The sequence below is a fragment of the Lepidochelys olivacea genome, assembly GCF_965140295.1.
Source record: "Lepidochelys olivacea isolate rLepOli2 genome assembly, chromosome: 2".
Taxonomy (NCBI): Eukaryota; Metazoa; Chordata; order Testudines; family Cheloniidae; genus Lepidochelys; species Lepidochelys olivacea.
The window spans coordinates 66006137-66023301 of record NC_140412.1 but is presented as its reverse complement, the minus strand read 5'-3'; the positions used below and the strand labels follow the sequence as shown (position 1 = coordinate 66023301).

General features: G+C 40.3%; 1 protein-coding gene across 4 annotated transcripts in view; it reads left to right on the top strand.

The window, feature by feature from the left end:
• Positions 1-17165, top strand: part of CHD7 (chromodomain helicase DNA binding protein 7) — a 184520-nt gene that overhangs the window by 65747 nt on the left and 101608 nt on the right. For all 4 annotated transcript variants that reach the window (XM_084619507.1, XM_084619504.1, XM_084619506.1 and 1 more), the window contains exon 2: positions 2061-3908. In XM_084619507.1, coding sequence (XP_084475633.1) covers positions 2235-3908 — 1674 coding nt within the window. In that variant the 5' untranslated portion in view covers positions 2061-2234. The remainder of the gene's footprint in view (positions 1-2060; positions 3909-17165) is intronic.

The window sequence follows — 17165 nt, the reverse complement described above, 5'->3', positions numbered from 1 at the left end:
TGACTTGAAGTTTAGTGTTAATACTTAAATATTTAAGCACCTCTAAAATTACGTCCTTTGTAACTGATTTTTTTAATGAGTTTGTACTTCTAAGGATATTTGAGAATCAAGAAATTTACCTAAATGATCTAGATCTTATTGGATCAATCGTCATTTAAAGGTGGTGATCAATGGATATTTTTTAAAAACAGGAAGGGGAGCTTGTATTTCTTTTTGTATAGAGCTCTCTAAAAAGTGGTTAAATAAACGCACAGCCAAAAATCTATTGATATTTTCCCCTTTGAAATATCTCTCTTGGTTTTGCTGGAGGATACAGAATGTATCATGTTAGCTCATATCTCTAATTGAAGGAATGATGGTTGAAACTTCAAAAAGATGGCCTTTCTCCAAGATGTTGGCTAGTACATTACATAGGTATTAATAAAATTAATTAATAAAAATTAATAAGTTTTAAGCAATAACTCAGAAATAAGTGTTCTATTATTTCAGTACAATTCTGTTTGAGTTTACAATGTGAGTTACAATGGAGTTAATTATTTTAGTTCCAATTGCCATGTGGACAAGCCCTTACTTACCATGTTTAGATGTCCTCCAGCCATAGATCACAGAATCTGATTTTCTAATATAAAAAAATAGTTTTAAATTCGATTTAGTTTAGGTCCTCTTTTTAATAAACACAAAAGAACATAATCCCACTTGCAAATGACTTTTAAGACAATGTCATTCACTCCATCCTAAACTTAGTTTAGTCTTGTGTGGAAAAAGCTAGAACTTTCTTGGAACCATTCTGTTTGGAAAGTAACCTGTCACTATAAATGTAAAGTTTTTAACGGAACATCATGTGCTGTAATACTTAACTGAGAGAGACAAGTTTTTGAACTACAGATTTCTTCGTTAGGTCTGGGCCTGAGGAAGAATTCTGTAGTTCAAAAGTTTCTCTTTCACTAAGGGAAGTTGGTTCAATAAAAGATATTACGATACACACCTTGTGTTTCTCATATCCAGGGACCAGCACAGCTATAACAATACTGCAAACAGTAATAATTACCTGACATAAGTATTTAAATGAATAAAATACTACAGCTCTGACCAGTTCTTTGTAGTTGGAGTTTTGTTTTCAGGAGGAATACCACCTTTATACAAAGCAGATTGTGTCTTCCTCTGAAGCATTTTAGTATGTAGTCACAAATGGGTATTATGTCATTAGTAATGAGTTTGCCTGAAGGTGAATAGTGAACCCCAGTGATTGAACTTCCTCTATCCACAGACAAATTCTGGCATGGATTTGATCTGCAGTGGGTTTGGAGCCATGGGTATTGGTTTGAACACGGCATTTAGAAATCTGCCCTCTTGCAGAAAGAAAACTTTTCATTTTCATTTCAGTTTTGAAGCTAATAACTGCATAGTTTTGCTATGGGGGAAACAATATTGTATAGTTCCATTTTTAATTTAGCAAATGAGCCATGTGACCTATATCACTGTTGTGCATGTGTGCAAAATAACCTTAATTTTTATATAAATGTACAGTTGTAAAACCTTTAGTTTTTAAAAGGGTCACTACTGGTGTTTGCACAATCCTGTTGTCCATTTAACTAACTTTAGCTTATCATAGCCCTTGATGCTGCTGCCTGCTCATCTGATTACACTGCTCAGGGGAATAAGGTTAAGGACATGCTGTTGGTAACTAGAGCATTTTCAGGGCTTTAGTTCAGCAGATGGGCTGCTTGGCTATATTCATACATCTGCCTGCCTGCTGTGGCAGCTGCTGCTGCTGCATGTTGTGTTCTTTTGTTCTGTTCTATCCAAGAATGGAACACTAGGAAGTGTAGTGAATGGATTAATTTAAGGTTAAGGTTAGTGTTTTGCTTGCTCTCTGGCGCCCTATCATAATAAAGCTTCTGATAGAAGCTAATGAGTTTTTCTTAAAGTAAAATAGATTTAAAAAATACACTTCAGAGTCTGAAACAATCTAGTGTCATCTGACACAGTCAGGTGTGTTATGATATTGTATGACTATTTTATTATTTGTTTCCAATTTTGTTTTTCCTCTTTTTTTCTAGGATCGGTAACTAGACTTTGGCTGACACTACGTGGTCCGAAAGAATTAAGGAAATATGGAATGACATGAAGGAGATTAGTTGAGGATTAAAGGCTTTGAGGACAAACACCTCAGTGAGGTGAAGCACAGACTAGCTTTCTACTTGTAGCTCTGAGGAGCTGTGTGCTGAAAAAAGATGGCAGATCCAGGAATGATGAGTCTATTTGGAGAAGATGGGAATATTTTCAGTGAAGGGCTGGAAAGTCTTGGAGAATGTGGATATCCTGAAAATACAGTAAATCCTATGGGGCAGCAAATGCCCATTGATCAAGGATTCCCCTCCTTACAGTCTTCTCTTCATCATCCTCCCACCAATCAAAACCAAGCAAAGTTGACCCACTTTGATCACTATAATCAATATGAACAGCAAAAAATACATCTGATGGATCAGCCTAACAGAATGATGAGTAATGCTCCTGGGAATGGTATAGCATCTCCTCACTCACAGTATCACAACCCTCCAGTTCCTCAGGTTCCTCATGGTAGTGGCACTGGTGGTCAGATGGGAGTCTATCCTAGTATGCAGAATGAAAGGCATGGGCAACCCTTTGTAGACAGTGGCTCCATGTGGGGACCACGGGCTGTTCAGGTGCCCGACCAAATAAGAGCACCATACCAGCAGCAGCAGCAGCAACCGACGCAGCCACCACAGACACCGTCAGGACCCCCTGGGCAGGGCCATTCTCAGCACATGCAGCAGATGGGAAACTACATGGCTCGTGGTGATTTTTCAATGCAACAGCATGGTCAGCCACAACAGCAGAGGATGAACCAGTTTTCTCAAGGTCAAGAAGGCCTTAATCAGGGAAATCCTTTCATTGCCACCTCAGGACCTGGCCACTTGTCTCATGTGCCCCAACAGAATCCCAGTATGGCACCTTCTTTGCGACACTCAGTCCAACAATTTCACCACCATCCCCCCACTGCGCTCCATGGAGAATCAGTAGCCCACAGTCCCAGATTCTCCCCTAATCCTCCTCAGCAGGGTGCTGTTAGGCCACAAACACTTAATTTTAGTTCTCGGAGCCAGACAGTACCCTCACCTACTATAAACAACTCAGGTCAGTATTCTCGATATCCTTACAGTAACCTAAATCAGGGATTAGTTAACAATACAGGGATAAATCAGAATTTAGGCCTTACAAATAACACTCCAATGAATCAATCTGTACCAAGATACACAAATGCTGTAGGATTTCCATCAAACAGCAGTCAAGGACTAATGCACCAGCAGCCCATTCACCCTAGTGGCTCACTCAACCAAATGAACACACAAACTATGCACCCTTCACAGCCTCAGGGAACTTATGCCTCTCCACCTCCCATGTCACCTATGAAAGCAATGAGTAATCCAGCAGGTACCCCTCCTCCACAGGTTAGGCCTGGTAGTGCTGGAATACCAATGGAAGTTGGTAGTTATCCAAATATACCCCATCCTCAACCATCACACCAGCCCCCTGGTGCCATGGGAATTGGACAGAGGAATATGGGCCCCCGAAACATGCAACAGAGTCGTCCATTTATGGGTATGTCTTCAACTCCACGGGAGATGGGTGGGCACATGAGACCAAATGGTTGTCCAGGTGTTGGCCTTTCAGATCCACAAGCAATACAAGAACGACTGATATCTGGCCAGCAGCATCCCAGCCAACAGCCGTCTTTTCAACAGCAAATGCCAACTTGTCCTCCCATGCCGCCTCATCCAGGGATACATCATCAGTCTTCACCGCCACCACATCCCCACCACCAGCCTTGGGCACAGCTTCACCAGTCACCACAGAATACACCACAAAAAGTGCCTGTCCTTCAGGTAAGTTACATCCAGCTGAAAGAGAATGTTTTTGAATTATATACCTATTCAGACCCTGGGATACAGGTTTACTGCTCTGAAACCATTGTTCTGCCTTGACTATTATGTGTACTGGTGGTTGTGTCTTTCCTATTTTACTTAGTTTTACTGAGTAGCAAGCTATCAGAACTTCATTCTTTGTCTATGGTCTTGTGATGGTTTTTACAGGTTTACACTGTAGTATGTTTAAATGTGAAGCAACATCAAACTTATCCTGAATGCAACAATTATTTTATTATTGTGGTGAATCTTTTGAGAAAAAGCTGAAAGTTTGTGTCTAAATTTTCACAATATCACTAAACCAACACTTAAGCATTTACAAACTTGCAGAGTGTTAATATAGATCTACATCTTGATTAAAGTAAATTTAGGCTTGGGATGCAGATTAGAAGTGTTCTAATTTACGATAAAGTTGAAAGTTCTTCAAGGAAAAGTTCCACAATATTTTTTCATATGAAACTTTCCAGCACTAAATAATACACCTGATAATGAGAGGTGGGCAAAGTGGTTTAGATAAAATAAGAGCAGATGTGAATCTTAGCCTAAAACCAAATTTCTTGAGGCTTGAATGAGTCACACTTGTACACACAACTTTGGTTTTACTGAGTCTCTGAACTTCCTGCTTCCACTTAAAATAGCACTGCTGTAACAGTGTTTCCCACTCAGAAGCTGGAAGTACTGGAACTCTTGAGAGCTTTTTCAAGCCTAACTTAGCAGGTTTAACTAAGCATCTGTACTCTTTGTTCTTGATCAAATCAGATCTCTAGTCTTTTTCAAGTTTGCCATCACTATATCTCGATTGATATGCCCAATCAGGCACGAGCTTTTTGCTGTATGTATAGGTGGCAGACACACCACAGTAGTGTGTATTCCATTTTTCAATCCCTCATTATATCAGAAATCAATCCCAAGTAGCACTACCCATAAATATTTGGAGACAATTGTTGGAATGCAGTCATAAGGTCTGATACAATAAGTCTAATAAATCATATGAGCAGTTGTCCCAGCCCTGCATGGAAAGCAGCTGCTCAGCAGCCCCCTTGACTGCTGCCTGCCGGCTGCTTCTGTTAGCTGCTCAGCACAGCATGTGATGGATCTGGGAATCAGATGCATGGGTGGAGAGAGGCAGCTGGTGGGGGGTGGAGGAGAGATGGTGACTCAGCAGGTGGGAGAGGCTTCTGCGCTTGCTGGACAAAATAAAATCCTGGGGAAATATGGGTCAAGCCATAGGATAGGTGAAGCAATGGGTGGAAATCAAGAGATGGAAGCTATGTGGGGATAAGGGGAGAGGCTGTGTGGGAGCAGGGGTAGAGAAATGGGGTTGAGAGGGGTGAATATTTTCAGATTTTTTTTTCAAATCAGCTGGTGAGTTGAAGGAGCCTTGTGCAGGCTGTGTGCATTCTAGTGAATTTTGAATGTTTTATTTGCATTTTTTTCTCCTCTCAGTTTTATAAGGAGACTTTAAATTAAAGTTTACCAGAATGCCCAGAGAATTATCCATCATTTGCTAGTTGGCAGAATTGTTCCTGAAAATACATTCATCTTGCCAACTGTATCCCAAGGAAAGGGGAAGACAGAAAGGAGAGCAAAATCAAGTGTTTGTGTTAGAATGGGTAGGGATCTAGAAAAAGAGGAAGACAGGTTGGAGAAAGCGATAGATACAAGGAGGAGAAGGGATGCTGTAAGACAGAAAAGAGGCGAGAACATCATAACAAGGTGAAGACAGGGACACAGATGAAGAGAAAAGGATGAGAACGTCAGAGCAGCAGGGAGGAAAAATCAGGAATAAAAAATGGAAAGCAAAATTGCAAAAACATGTTGAGACAGATGCACGAAGAAATAAGAACTGACATAGGCTGGGGAAAAAACAGGTGAAATGAAGCTCAGGTGAAGATCTGTCACAAAATGGTAGTGGGGATGGGCCCTAATCCCCAGAAGGCTTTCATTATTTAAATTCCCCTAAATAAATATTACTTATTAAAAATATATATAGCACTGTAAATTTACACCAGGGTTTCACATTTGGTAGAGCTTCAATAACATTTTCAGCAGTCACACATTTTGCAGTATTAGAGGGTTTGGAAGAAATATTGTCTTTAACGTAGAACAGGGTGGGCAAACTACGGCCTGTGGGCTGCATTCAGCCTGCCACCCGTTTTAATCTGGCCCTTGAACTCCCACTGGGGAGCAGGGTCTGGGACTTGTCCCCACTCCGGCACTCCAGCCAGGAAGCAGGGGCATGGCTCCCCTCCAGCTCCTGTGCATAGTAGCAGTTAGGGGACTCCACTTTGCATATAGCCCCCACACCCAGTGCTGCCCCTGCAGGTCCCATTGGCCGGGAACCATGGCCAATGGGAGCTGCAGGGGTGGTGCCTGCAGACGTGGCAGCGTGAAGAGCTGCCTGGCCACGCCTCCGCTTAGGAGCCGGAGAAGGGACATGCTGCTGCTTCCGGGAGCTGCTTGAAGTAAGTGCTGCCTGGAGCCTGCACCCCTAAGCCTCCCCCGGTGCCCCTGCCCCAGCCCTGATCTCCCCCCCCAAACCCCTCAGTCCCAGCTCAGAGCACCCTCTTACACCCCAAACTCCTCATCCCAAGCCCCACCGCAGAGCCTGCACCCCCAGCTGGAGCCCTCGCACTGCACCCTCAAGCCTGGAGTCCCCTCCTGCACCCTGAACTCATTTGTGGCCCCACCCCTGAACCCTCACTCCCAACCAAAGACCTCACCCCCTCCTGGACCCCAAGCCCAATTTTGTTAGTATTCATGGCCCGCCATACAATTTCTATTCCCAGATGTGGCCCTTGCACCAAAATGTTTGCCCACCCCTGATGTAGAAAGTTCTGTCTACCATTTCAGTAAAAAATCTTTGCAAATATACTTCTAACACTTATTAATTTTTAAATGAGTATTGTGGTGAAATATAAAATAAAAACAATTTGTGGGCTAAATAAGTAAAAGCTTGGATAGCTCATTAGTGATCCTGAACTCATAGATATAAATGGAAAAAGGTGAATGGTGATAGAGTAATTGACTAAAATATTAGAATGAAACCAGTCTTGATCATAAAGTATAAATCAAGTGTTTTGTGGCTAGAGATGTTACTCCTTCAGTGGAAAATCTAGATTCCTCTTGTTTGACCAAATTAAAATAGAAAAAACCATTTCCTAATGCGCAATTATGTTAAATGGATTAAATCACACTAAGTAATGCTGCAAGGTTGTGTGATACAGTATGCAACTTGGCTTGCCGTGTCTCACCTGCCTAATACTTGATATAGACACTTTGGTATCTCTTCCCCATAAAAACTATATGACTTGAATATGAAGTGCCCATTTTAGTGAACACTTGCCTTTTTTAAATGAAGGTTACAATAGTGTTGAAATCCTTGTTGCTGTGCTTTTGTAACCTGGAAACCAATGGTATAGAATTGGTTTGCATCATGTGCATCAGATGCTTTATGGTCTCTGCTTTCTTCATTTGAGTTGGTGAGAGATTGAAATTTATGAAAAGCATGGTTCTTTCAAGTCACTTTGTATTAAACGATAAGTGTAAGGATAAATCTCATGACTAGAATATTGGTATAGAGGGGTATAGCGTGTTCAGTAAGCACAGAAAGGAGGTATTGCATCATACGTGAAGAATATATACACTTGTTTTGAGGTCCAGAAGGAAATGAGGCAGACTAGTTGAAAGTCTCTAGGTAAATATAAAAGGGGTAAGAAAAAAAAATAGGGGTGATGTCATGGCAGGAGTCTACAACAGGCCATCAAATCAGGAAAAGGAGGTGGGTGAGGCATTTCTAGAACAAGTTGCAGAAATATCCAAAACACAAGCATTGCTAGTAATATGGGGGACTAACTATCCAGACATCTGTTAGAAAAGTAATATGGCAAAACAAAATTTACAATAACTTCGTGGAATGTATTGGCGACAACTTCTTGTTTCAGAAAGTGAAGGAAGTAACCAGGGGGACTGTCACTTTAGACTTGATTCTAACAGTCAGGGAGGAATTGGTAGCACGTTTGAAGGTGGAAAACATTTTGCATGAAAGATCTTGAAATGATAGGTTTCATGGTTCTAAAGAAAGGAAGGAGCGAGAGCCGCAGAATAAGAACAATGAACTTCAAAAAAAAAACAAAAACAAAAACAAAAAACTAACCAACTTAGAGAACTGGTAGATAAGGTTCCATGGGAATAAAATCTAAGGGAAAAAAGAGTTAAGGAAAGCTGGTAGTTTCTCAAGGGGACAGTATTAAAGCCACAACAGCAAACTATCCCAAAGCAAAGGACATCTAGGAAGAATAGTAAGAGGCCAGTGCTGCTCCATTAGGAGCGCTTTAATGACCAGATAATCAAAAAGGAAATCTACCGAAAGTGGAAACGTGGACAGATTGTTAAGGAGAAGTACAAAAGCATGTAGTGCAAGCATGTAGGGACAAAATCAGAAAGATTAAGGCTGTCTACACTAGTGTCTATGTCGGCAAAACTTCGTTGCTCAAGGGTGTGAATATTCAACCCCCTGAGTGACATAAGTTACACTGATGTAAGTGCTAGTGTGCACAGTGCTTAGTCAGCAGGAGAGCTTCTGCCCCTGACATAGCTTATGCCGCTCTTAGGGGTGGTTTTTTTTATGCCAACGGCATAGTGTCTTCACCAGACACACTGCAGCAGCACAGCTGTATTGGTGCAACTGCACCCTGCAGTGCTGTATGTGTAGACTTGGCTTAAGGCACAAAATGAGTTACACCTAGCAAGGAACATAAAAGAATAAGACGAGGCTCTTTAAATATATTAAGAGAAAGACAAAAGAAAATGTAGCTCATTTACTTAGCAAGAAAGGAGTGCTGCTAAGTAATGACGTAAAGGAGGCTGAGGTACTTAATGCTTGTTTTGCGTCAGTCTTCACTAAAAGGGCTAAGGGTGATCAGATACTTAATGCAATTAATATTAATAAGGAGGAAGGAACATAAACCAAAACAGGGAAAGAACACTATAAAGAATATTTAGGTAAGTTAGATGTATTCAAGTCAACAGGGCCTGATGAAATTCATCCTACGGAGCTTAAGGAACTCGCTGAAGCAATCTCGGAGCCTCTAGCAATTATCTTTGAGAGCTCCTGGAGGACAGATGATGTCCCAGAGGACGGGAGAAGGGCAGATATAGTACCTGCCTTAAAAAGGGGAACAAAGAAGACCTAAGAAACTACAGACCGGTCAGCCTAACTTAGATATCTGGAAAGATATTAGAACAAATTATTAATCAATTTGTAGGATCCTGGAGGATAATAGGATTATAAGGATAGCCAGCATAGATTTGTCAAGAAATGCCAAACCCACCTAATTTCCTTCTTTGATGGGGTTATTGGCCTAGTGGATGGGGGGAAGCAGTAGATATAATATATCTTGATTTTAGTAAGACTTTTGGCACAGTTCCATATGATGTTTTCATGAGCAAAGCAGGGAAATGCGATCTCAGTGAATTCACTATAAGGTGGGTGTACAACTGTTTGAAGGACCATACTTCAATGGTTTGCTGTCAAACTGAGAGGGCATATCAGTGGGGTCCCATGAGGGTAAGTCTGGGGTCTGGTACTGGTCAATATTTTCATTAATGACTTTGGATAATGGAGTGAAGAGTATGCTTATAAAATTTGCAGATGATACCAAGCTGAGAGGGGTTACAAGCACTCTGGAGGATAGGATTAAATTTCAAAAGGGCCTTGACAAATTGGAGAATTGGTCTGAATTAAATAAGATGAAATTCAGTAAAGATAAGTGCATAATACTTCACTTGGGAAGGAAAAATCAAATGGCAACTACAAAATGGGGAATAACTGGCTAGGTGATAGTATTGCAGAAAAGGATCTGAGGGTTCTAGTGGATCACAAATTGAATATGTATCAATGTAATGCAATTGTAAAAAAGGGCTAATACCATTCTGGAGTGTGTTAATAGGAGTGTTGTAAGTAAGGTGGGGGAGATAATTGTCCTCTTCTACTTGCCATGGAGAAGGTCTCAGCTGGAGTACTGTGCGCAATTCTGGGTGCCACATTTTAGGAGATGTGTGGACAAATTGGAGAGAGTCCAGAGGAGAACAACAAAAATGATAAAAGGTTTAGAAAATGTGACCCATGAGGAAAAGTTTTTTAAAAAAACCTGGGTATGGCTAGTCTTGAGAAAAGAAGTTTGAGGGGGAGTCTGATAAGTCTGCAAATATGTTAAGGGCTGTTGTAAAGAGGACTGTGGTCAATTGTTCTCCATGTGAACTGAAGGCAGGATAAGAAATAAAAATGGGCTTAATCTGCAGCCAGGAAAATTTAGGTTAAATATTAGGAAGAACTTTCTAATTATAAGGGTAGCTAAACTCTAGAATTGGCTGTCAATGGAGGTTGTGAAATCCCCATCATTGGAGGTTTTTAAGAACTGATCAGACAAATACTGTCAGGGACGGTCTAGGTTTACTTGTTCCTGCCTCAGCGTAGGGGGCTGGACTTGATTTCTCAGGGTCCCTTCGAGCCCTAAATTATGATTCTGTAATTTTTATATAAAACTAAAACACAAAAATAACTTACTCAGAAAAATGAAAACCACTGCATAACTTTTTACACCAGTGGAGGCCATTTTAGTAATTGTTTCTCAGTTGTTCCAAGCTAGTCCCACCTTGGGCTATAATCCCCTATAATCATGGTTAAATGAGTAATTGTTTTGTATGTACAGGCATCCTGGAAGGAAAGTAAACATTCTTTTCCCTATCTATAAATTGGGAACGAAGTTAAAATATACAAAATTCTGCAGACCCTATTTCATGTTGCTTAAAAAATGCCAACAACATATATATGCTGGCTGGGAGTCACACGGACTAGATGGCAGAGGATTAGTAATGGGATAAGGATCTTTACAATTCTAGGTCACCAGCTGATATTTAGACCAGATCAGTAGAAAGTGGCATCCTTTACTATTTGGCCTGTTAGGAGTGAGTTGCAGGTTTCAGTTTGGTTCCTTGCAGACTGATGTTCATATCATGAGGATCACCACTGTAATTAGCCCCCCTGTTGGCAGACGTGGCAAAGATGCCAAAAATAGAATGGGCACAGAGACTCCCTTCCAGTCAGGATTCAGACGTACTGAGGGAGGCACAATACAGAAATTTTTCAGTTAGCTGTGCATAAGTTGAAGTCTTCAGTCTCAAGTGCTGTCTGTCTATCGTATTTCGCAAGCACTAAGTAATCTGCACTACTGTAGTTAAATATAGGAATAATTAAATAATGGGACATGGAAGCTTTTTTCCAATACTGTCTGGAAAGTAAAATGAGGAGCACTGCAATAGGTGCACTGTAACATTGCTGTGGAGGGGGATACCAAGTGAAGTTCTTGATTCCTTGCTGAAATGGAGTTTCTGAGAAGTGCTGAGCCAATGCTCCTCGTTTGTGTGTGGTACTGAACACATTCATGGTGCCCTATTGATTAAAATGTAGCAGTTTACCAGTGGATGGAACATTGCAACTGGCAAAGTAGTGAGACATTGCCTGATCTACTGGATTGCGGGATGTGAGAAAACAAAGGGAGGGACCTTTCAGTAGATCCTTACCAGGGTAACTCTTGTGACCAGGTCCATTCGTTTTTCAAGATTCTTGGGATTCAATCATTTTCCACAGCATGCATTTGATGAATTGAGCTGTAGCTCACGAAAGCTTATGCTCAAATAAATTTGCTAGTCTCTAAGGTGCCACAAGTACTCCTTTTCTTTCTTTAGTTCTATTAGTTTGTCTCTGAAAATGTGTAAATTAAGAAGAATATTACCTTTTTAAAACTCCGAATAGCCTAGATTCGAATAGCCAAATTCAGAGGCAGCTTAAATGATGCAGTAAGCTACACATCAGAAAGTGTGAATAAATTGGTGTACTTTGCATGCTGAAAGGGTGAACATTTCACCCTCCAATTGGCTTAATTTGCATACAAAGTGGGTGGGGCTGTAGCAAGAAAAGTGACCAAATCATGTTTTCTTACTGATCTGTAACTTACACTGCCAGTTATCTTTGCATTTGGCTACCAAACCTACATTAATACTATATGGCTAAACAAAATACTGATACCCTGAAATTGGCAAGTCAGGCCTTTGAGAGAGACAAGGTAGGTGAGGTAATACCCTTTCTTGGTCCAATTTCTGTTGCTGGAGGGGACAAGCTTTTGGGAGAGGGCTGTGAAGCTCGAGAGCTTGTCACCTCCAGCAACATAAGCTGGTCCAATAAATTATCTCACCCGCCTTGTGTGTGTCATATCCTAGGACCACCGTGGCTACAACACTGCAAACAAGTCAGTCTTTTGTCACTATTAAATATTGAATTTTAAGCAAAGACTAATTTTTACTTTTCTCATTCAGCTTGTTTGGCTTCTTTTTCATTAAACTTTTTTTATAAAAAGGAATGTCTTAACTTTTTGTATTAGAAATAGAAGTAGTAGTCTTTCTCATACGATGCTGCTGTTATTGACAGATCTTCTGGAAGTGTACTGTTCTGCCATCTCAGACAGCATAAAACAGTGGTTGCTGCTGAAAATCTTAAATCTGTTTGAGGCATCTTTTAAGCCTGGAGCCAACAGTGAGAGGGTGCAAATTCTGGCAGTCCAAAAAACTCTTAGACAGTTTCTGTGGAGAGGATGACCGTGGAAAAATTGGTATTTTTCTCCATCCAAGACAGATGCATATTTTGTTGGGAGCCAATGATGGCCAAAACATGCATACATACCATACCCTCTCTTTGGCTGGCTGCAGGGTTCTTCAGCATGCCAGAGTAAAATGAAATCTTTCAAGCACTGATTGCTGTGGCAGTATCACTTGGAAGACACTACAAGCCATCCCAATATTAGCAGCACTGGATGAAGATTATTCTACCAAAACTGAAAAGTAAAGAAGAAAATCTGTAGGAGTTGGGAGGGAGGTTAGTACAGAAAAAAGTATGGGGTAGTGGTAATTTGTTTTGCCAAGCTTTTGTGTCCCTCATTTGTATGAGGGATAGAACATTATTAAAATGTATCTGTATTTTTCTTTCAAGAAGCTGAACAATTATGAGACTGTTTAAACTCTTTTCAGTTAAGGTCAAGGAAGATATTTCATATCTATTCTTAAGTTATACTGACTAGCTGTCTTCTATTTATTATTATGGAAATGCTCCAGCAGTGAGCTTGTCTGCATTCCATCTCTCTCATTCAAAGGGTGTAACATTTTAGTGCCAACTATTTTCTTTTATATTTTGCAGAGGAAATTCAAAGTGCAAACTACAAAACTCTAATATGTTTATAAATAATTAATAAAAATGTATGGCCTCTAAGAGAATTGTTTGCATTTTTTACTGCTGAGAGCATCTTGGGATTTAACTCTGGATGTATAGATTACCCTCTTCTTCCTCCATTTCTCCTCCCCCTGGTTCCCAAGAAAACAAAGGGACTATATACATTCTTCTAAATAAGAGATTAGAGACTAGCTCTTGAGTGTATATGCCCTTGGGCAAAAAGGTCTTAGTTAAAAAAAAAAATGGAGTTAAGGAGATACAAATGACTTTGGTGAGAAACATTGTTAGGAGCATTTTGCCACATCAGGTGACATAAGTTAACTGGAGGAAAGTAATTTGTGCCATTAAATTATCTGTTCATGAGGCTGGCTGAAGCCAGTTTGCAGTATTAGCATAAAAATACAAGTCCACAACAGCATGTTGATTTGGTAGACTGTAGAGTCACCTGACTTGTTCTTAGAGGTTAATGTGTTGAATGTGGGCAGTTGGAAAAGCTGACCTGGAATTTTTTTCCCCCTGGAATAGTTGGGCAAAGAGTTTTCAGATACAGTTTCCAGAACAGTGAATTAAAAAAGTGTTTTTTTATTAATGGTTACGCAGACAACTACATTTAGGATTTTTAAATATAATTTATTTGGTATTCTTTTGGTATTTAAGTTGTCATTTCAGATCAGATCTCTTGGCATATTCTAGCTTCATGGAAAAGTGTCCACTGTATCGTACTTTGGCATGTATTTAAATCTTTCTTTTTAAAGTGTCTTTTTTACAATTTAAAAATGGTTTTCTAAAGATAAATCTGGTATTTCAATGCATATCTGAATATCTGCATGATCAGCAGATGAACTAAATGTAAAATAATGGAAAATTGGTGCAAAGGAAAAGAGAGAATTGATCTTTGACTTGAAATACTCTGAAAATCCTGGTAACGTGGGAGCTTCAGATTAAAATTCAGTAACTCTGTCAACCTTCCCTCAAAAAAGGGGAAAAAAGCACATAAAATTTGCAGTACATCACTTTGTGAAATTAATGTTGGCAAAGAGGGTGGAGGGATAGCTCAATGGTTTGAGCATTGGCCTGCTAAACCCAGGGTTGTGAGTTCAATCCTTGAGGGGGCCATTTAGGGATCTGGGGTAAAAAATGGGGATTGGCCCTGCTTTGAGCAGGGGGTTGGACTAGATGACCTCCTGAGTCCCTTCCAAACCTGATATTCTATGAATCTATGAACCTCCAGGACAGTGCTGCTGCTTACTACTTCTTGGGTGTGAGATGCTGTGAACTTAGCTACTCTTCCTTCATATAGCTCACGAAAGCTTATGCTCAAATACATTGGTTAGTCTGTAAGGTGCCACAAGTACTCCTTTTCTTTTTGCAGATACAGACTAACACAGCTGCTACTCTGAAACCTTCCTTCCTTTTCTGATCCCTCGAAGCTGAATATATCTAAGGACTTGTCTTCACTGTAGACTTATCTGAGGCTCAACAACGAGTTTTCCGGATAACATGCTCTACATTCACACATCATCACACCTCTATCAGTGCTACACCACAAGGTAGCTATTGTTCCCTTGAACTTCAGGGTGGATCCTGAAGTAGTTGTTAATGCATATGGCTACCCTGAGGTAACTGCAGTGAAGACATGCAGCTATAGGCAGTCACAACATTCAAGACATGTTGGTCCTCCAGTCCATGCTGATAAGACTCCTGACTGGAAATGGACGATCAGTCTGCCTCTACTCGGCTTCCTGCTTATAGTTTGTAGTTTCACTGGCTTCATGCATAGCTTAGGGTTGCTATGGGTCAGATCCCTGCCAAAAGTGAGGAAAGGGAGGCAGTTTAAGGAAGCCTACATAATGCGAGTCCTCCCAGGGGTGGGAAAAGCCCAAAATATGTGTGCAGCAGTCATGAGGTCACTGCCTGTAGTAGAAGACCCTTTTCAGAGAGTGGCTGTGGATTGGAGGACATTGAGTCCTCACAGCCTGTACAGAGATGTGGCAGAGAGCAGAATCTGTCCCTGGGGAAGGAACACAGGGTTATCCCAAAGGCAGGATCTGGCTTTCTCTGGGACAGAGACAGAAGCCTGGAGAGGGTGTGCCAAAAAATGAATTTCATGGACCTAGACCATTTCTTCCCATGATCTCCACAGTGGCAGACGAGTCTCACAACACCCTGCAAATATGAACACAGTGTAGCACAGTGAGTTGTGGCATTGTGAATCTTAGGATATATGCCCAGATAGCCATTGCTTACCTCCGCCAGATGCAGTACCAGTGTAGGTGCGGAGTGTGACCAGACAGTAATGTGGTCATGCTATCATGGGTTAAACTACCATTGGTTAAGTTACCCTGTGATTCTTACCCCATGCTTAGCATGCAGTGAAAACATAGCCTTAGCTTCCACCATTCTGGGATATGAAGCCTGCTTTTAACATCAGTCTTCCTCTTGGGGAAGCAACATGCAGATACTGAATTCAGTGGGCCAATGCAATGCTTGACCTTTGATGTTTTCAAAGCAGTATTATGGCTTTTAAAACAACAATAGAAGGGATACTTTAAAATAACTGTAAACAGCCATATAACTACTACTATATTAAAAAGGAACCTCACACTTGAATTAACTTTCAGGAAGAAATACACCAAACACAATTCAAATTTACACTTTTCAGTGTCTCTCATGCTGTTGAAGATTTATTTGAAGATTAGTCTCTTTTACAAATCCACAGTTTTCTCCTGCAGAGATGCCACAATGCTGGGTTTTTGACATCAGTCTGGAGAAATGGAGTCTCAAATTTAGCATAATGCCTTCACTGTAAGAGAAAACAGTATGAGAAGATTGGCTATTAGGGAGAGAGTTATTTAATAATCCTAGGTAACTGGCAAAAATTCTATGGAACTATATCTAACAGATGATGATGGTGGCTTAGTTTTTGGCATGGGATGAAATAGCTACCAACAGCAAGGTTTTAAGATACTATCTACAAAGGTTTAGCATCTTTTTGGCTACAGAGGCCTAAAATTTTGGAGCCAAATGCAAACCTTGGTTTCTACATTCTGAAACTAGCTAAAATATTTAAAAATCAAAGTTTTGCTCACTGTTGGCTGTTGATGATACCATTACCCAGACTGCTGTCTTAGATGCCTCAATTAGTAATATTTGTTACACCTAATTTGTTACTTCAACTACCTATTTTACCTATTGCATTTCTAAATATACAATAAAATAAAGTAAAACTTGCCTTCATGTCTTTAAATAAACAAACAAACCCACTGTTTGTGCAATTTACTTTACCCCCTCTGTAAGCTTCATCATCATGCATAACATTTAGTCACTTTCCCTTATCTAGTCACTAGGTAGACACATATATTGCAGTCCTGTTGCTTGCTGTTACTTGGCCCCAAACAAACCAAAAAACACTATAACAGTACCACCAATCTGATGAGTTCAAAAGTCTTCAGCCAAAAACTCATGAGCTTTGTTTTAGATAATATACTTTGGGTTCTTCTAATTTGGCTTCTGGTTTGAGCCCCTACTGTGCATGTGCTTTACAATTTCTCTGTGGCCAAGAGGGCTAGAAACTTTTTTAAATGAAACTGGAAATTCTCATGCAATCTTGTTTTGTGTGACTACACCCTGCTCAGCTCAGATTTTTTTACAACATTTTTAAGTTTGCAATAAAAATTCTCATTCACTTCTACATTTTTTTGACTCGAAGATGTATGAAGGTTTATGAATAGAGGTCATGGTAGAATGGATCAGTGGTCTGACCAGACAACTGAGCCAGTTCTAACTCCTCCTCTGTAGCTGACTGACCTTAATGTTTCATTTCACAAATGTTAGTTATGATTCTCCACTTCCCTAGGAGGTAGATAAATAGTATTGCCACCCTTTATCAACTGAAATAAGTTGAGGGGAAGAGAGGTTGTGATTTTACTCAAGTA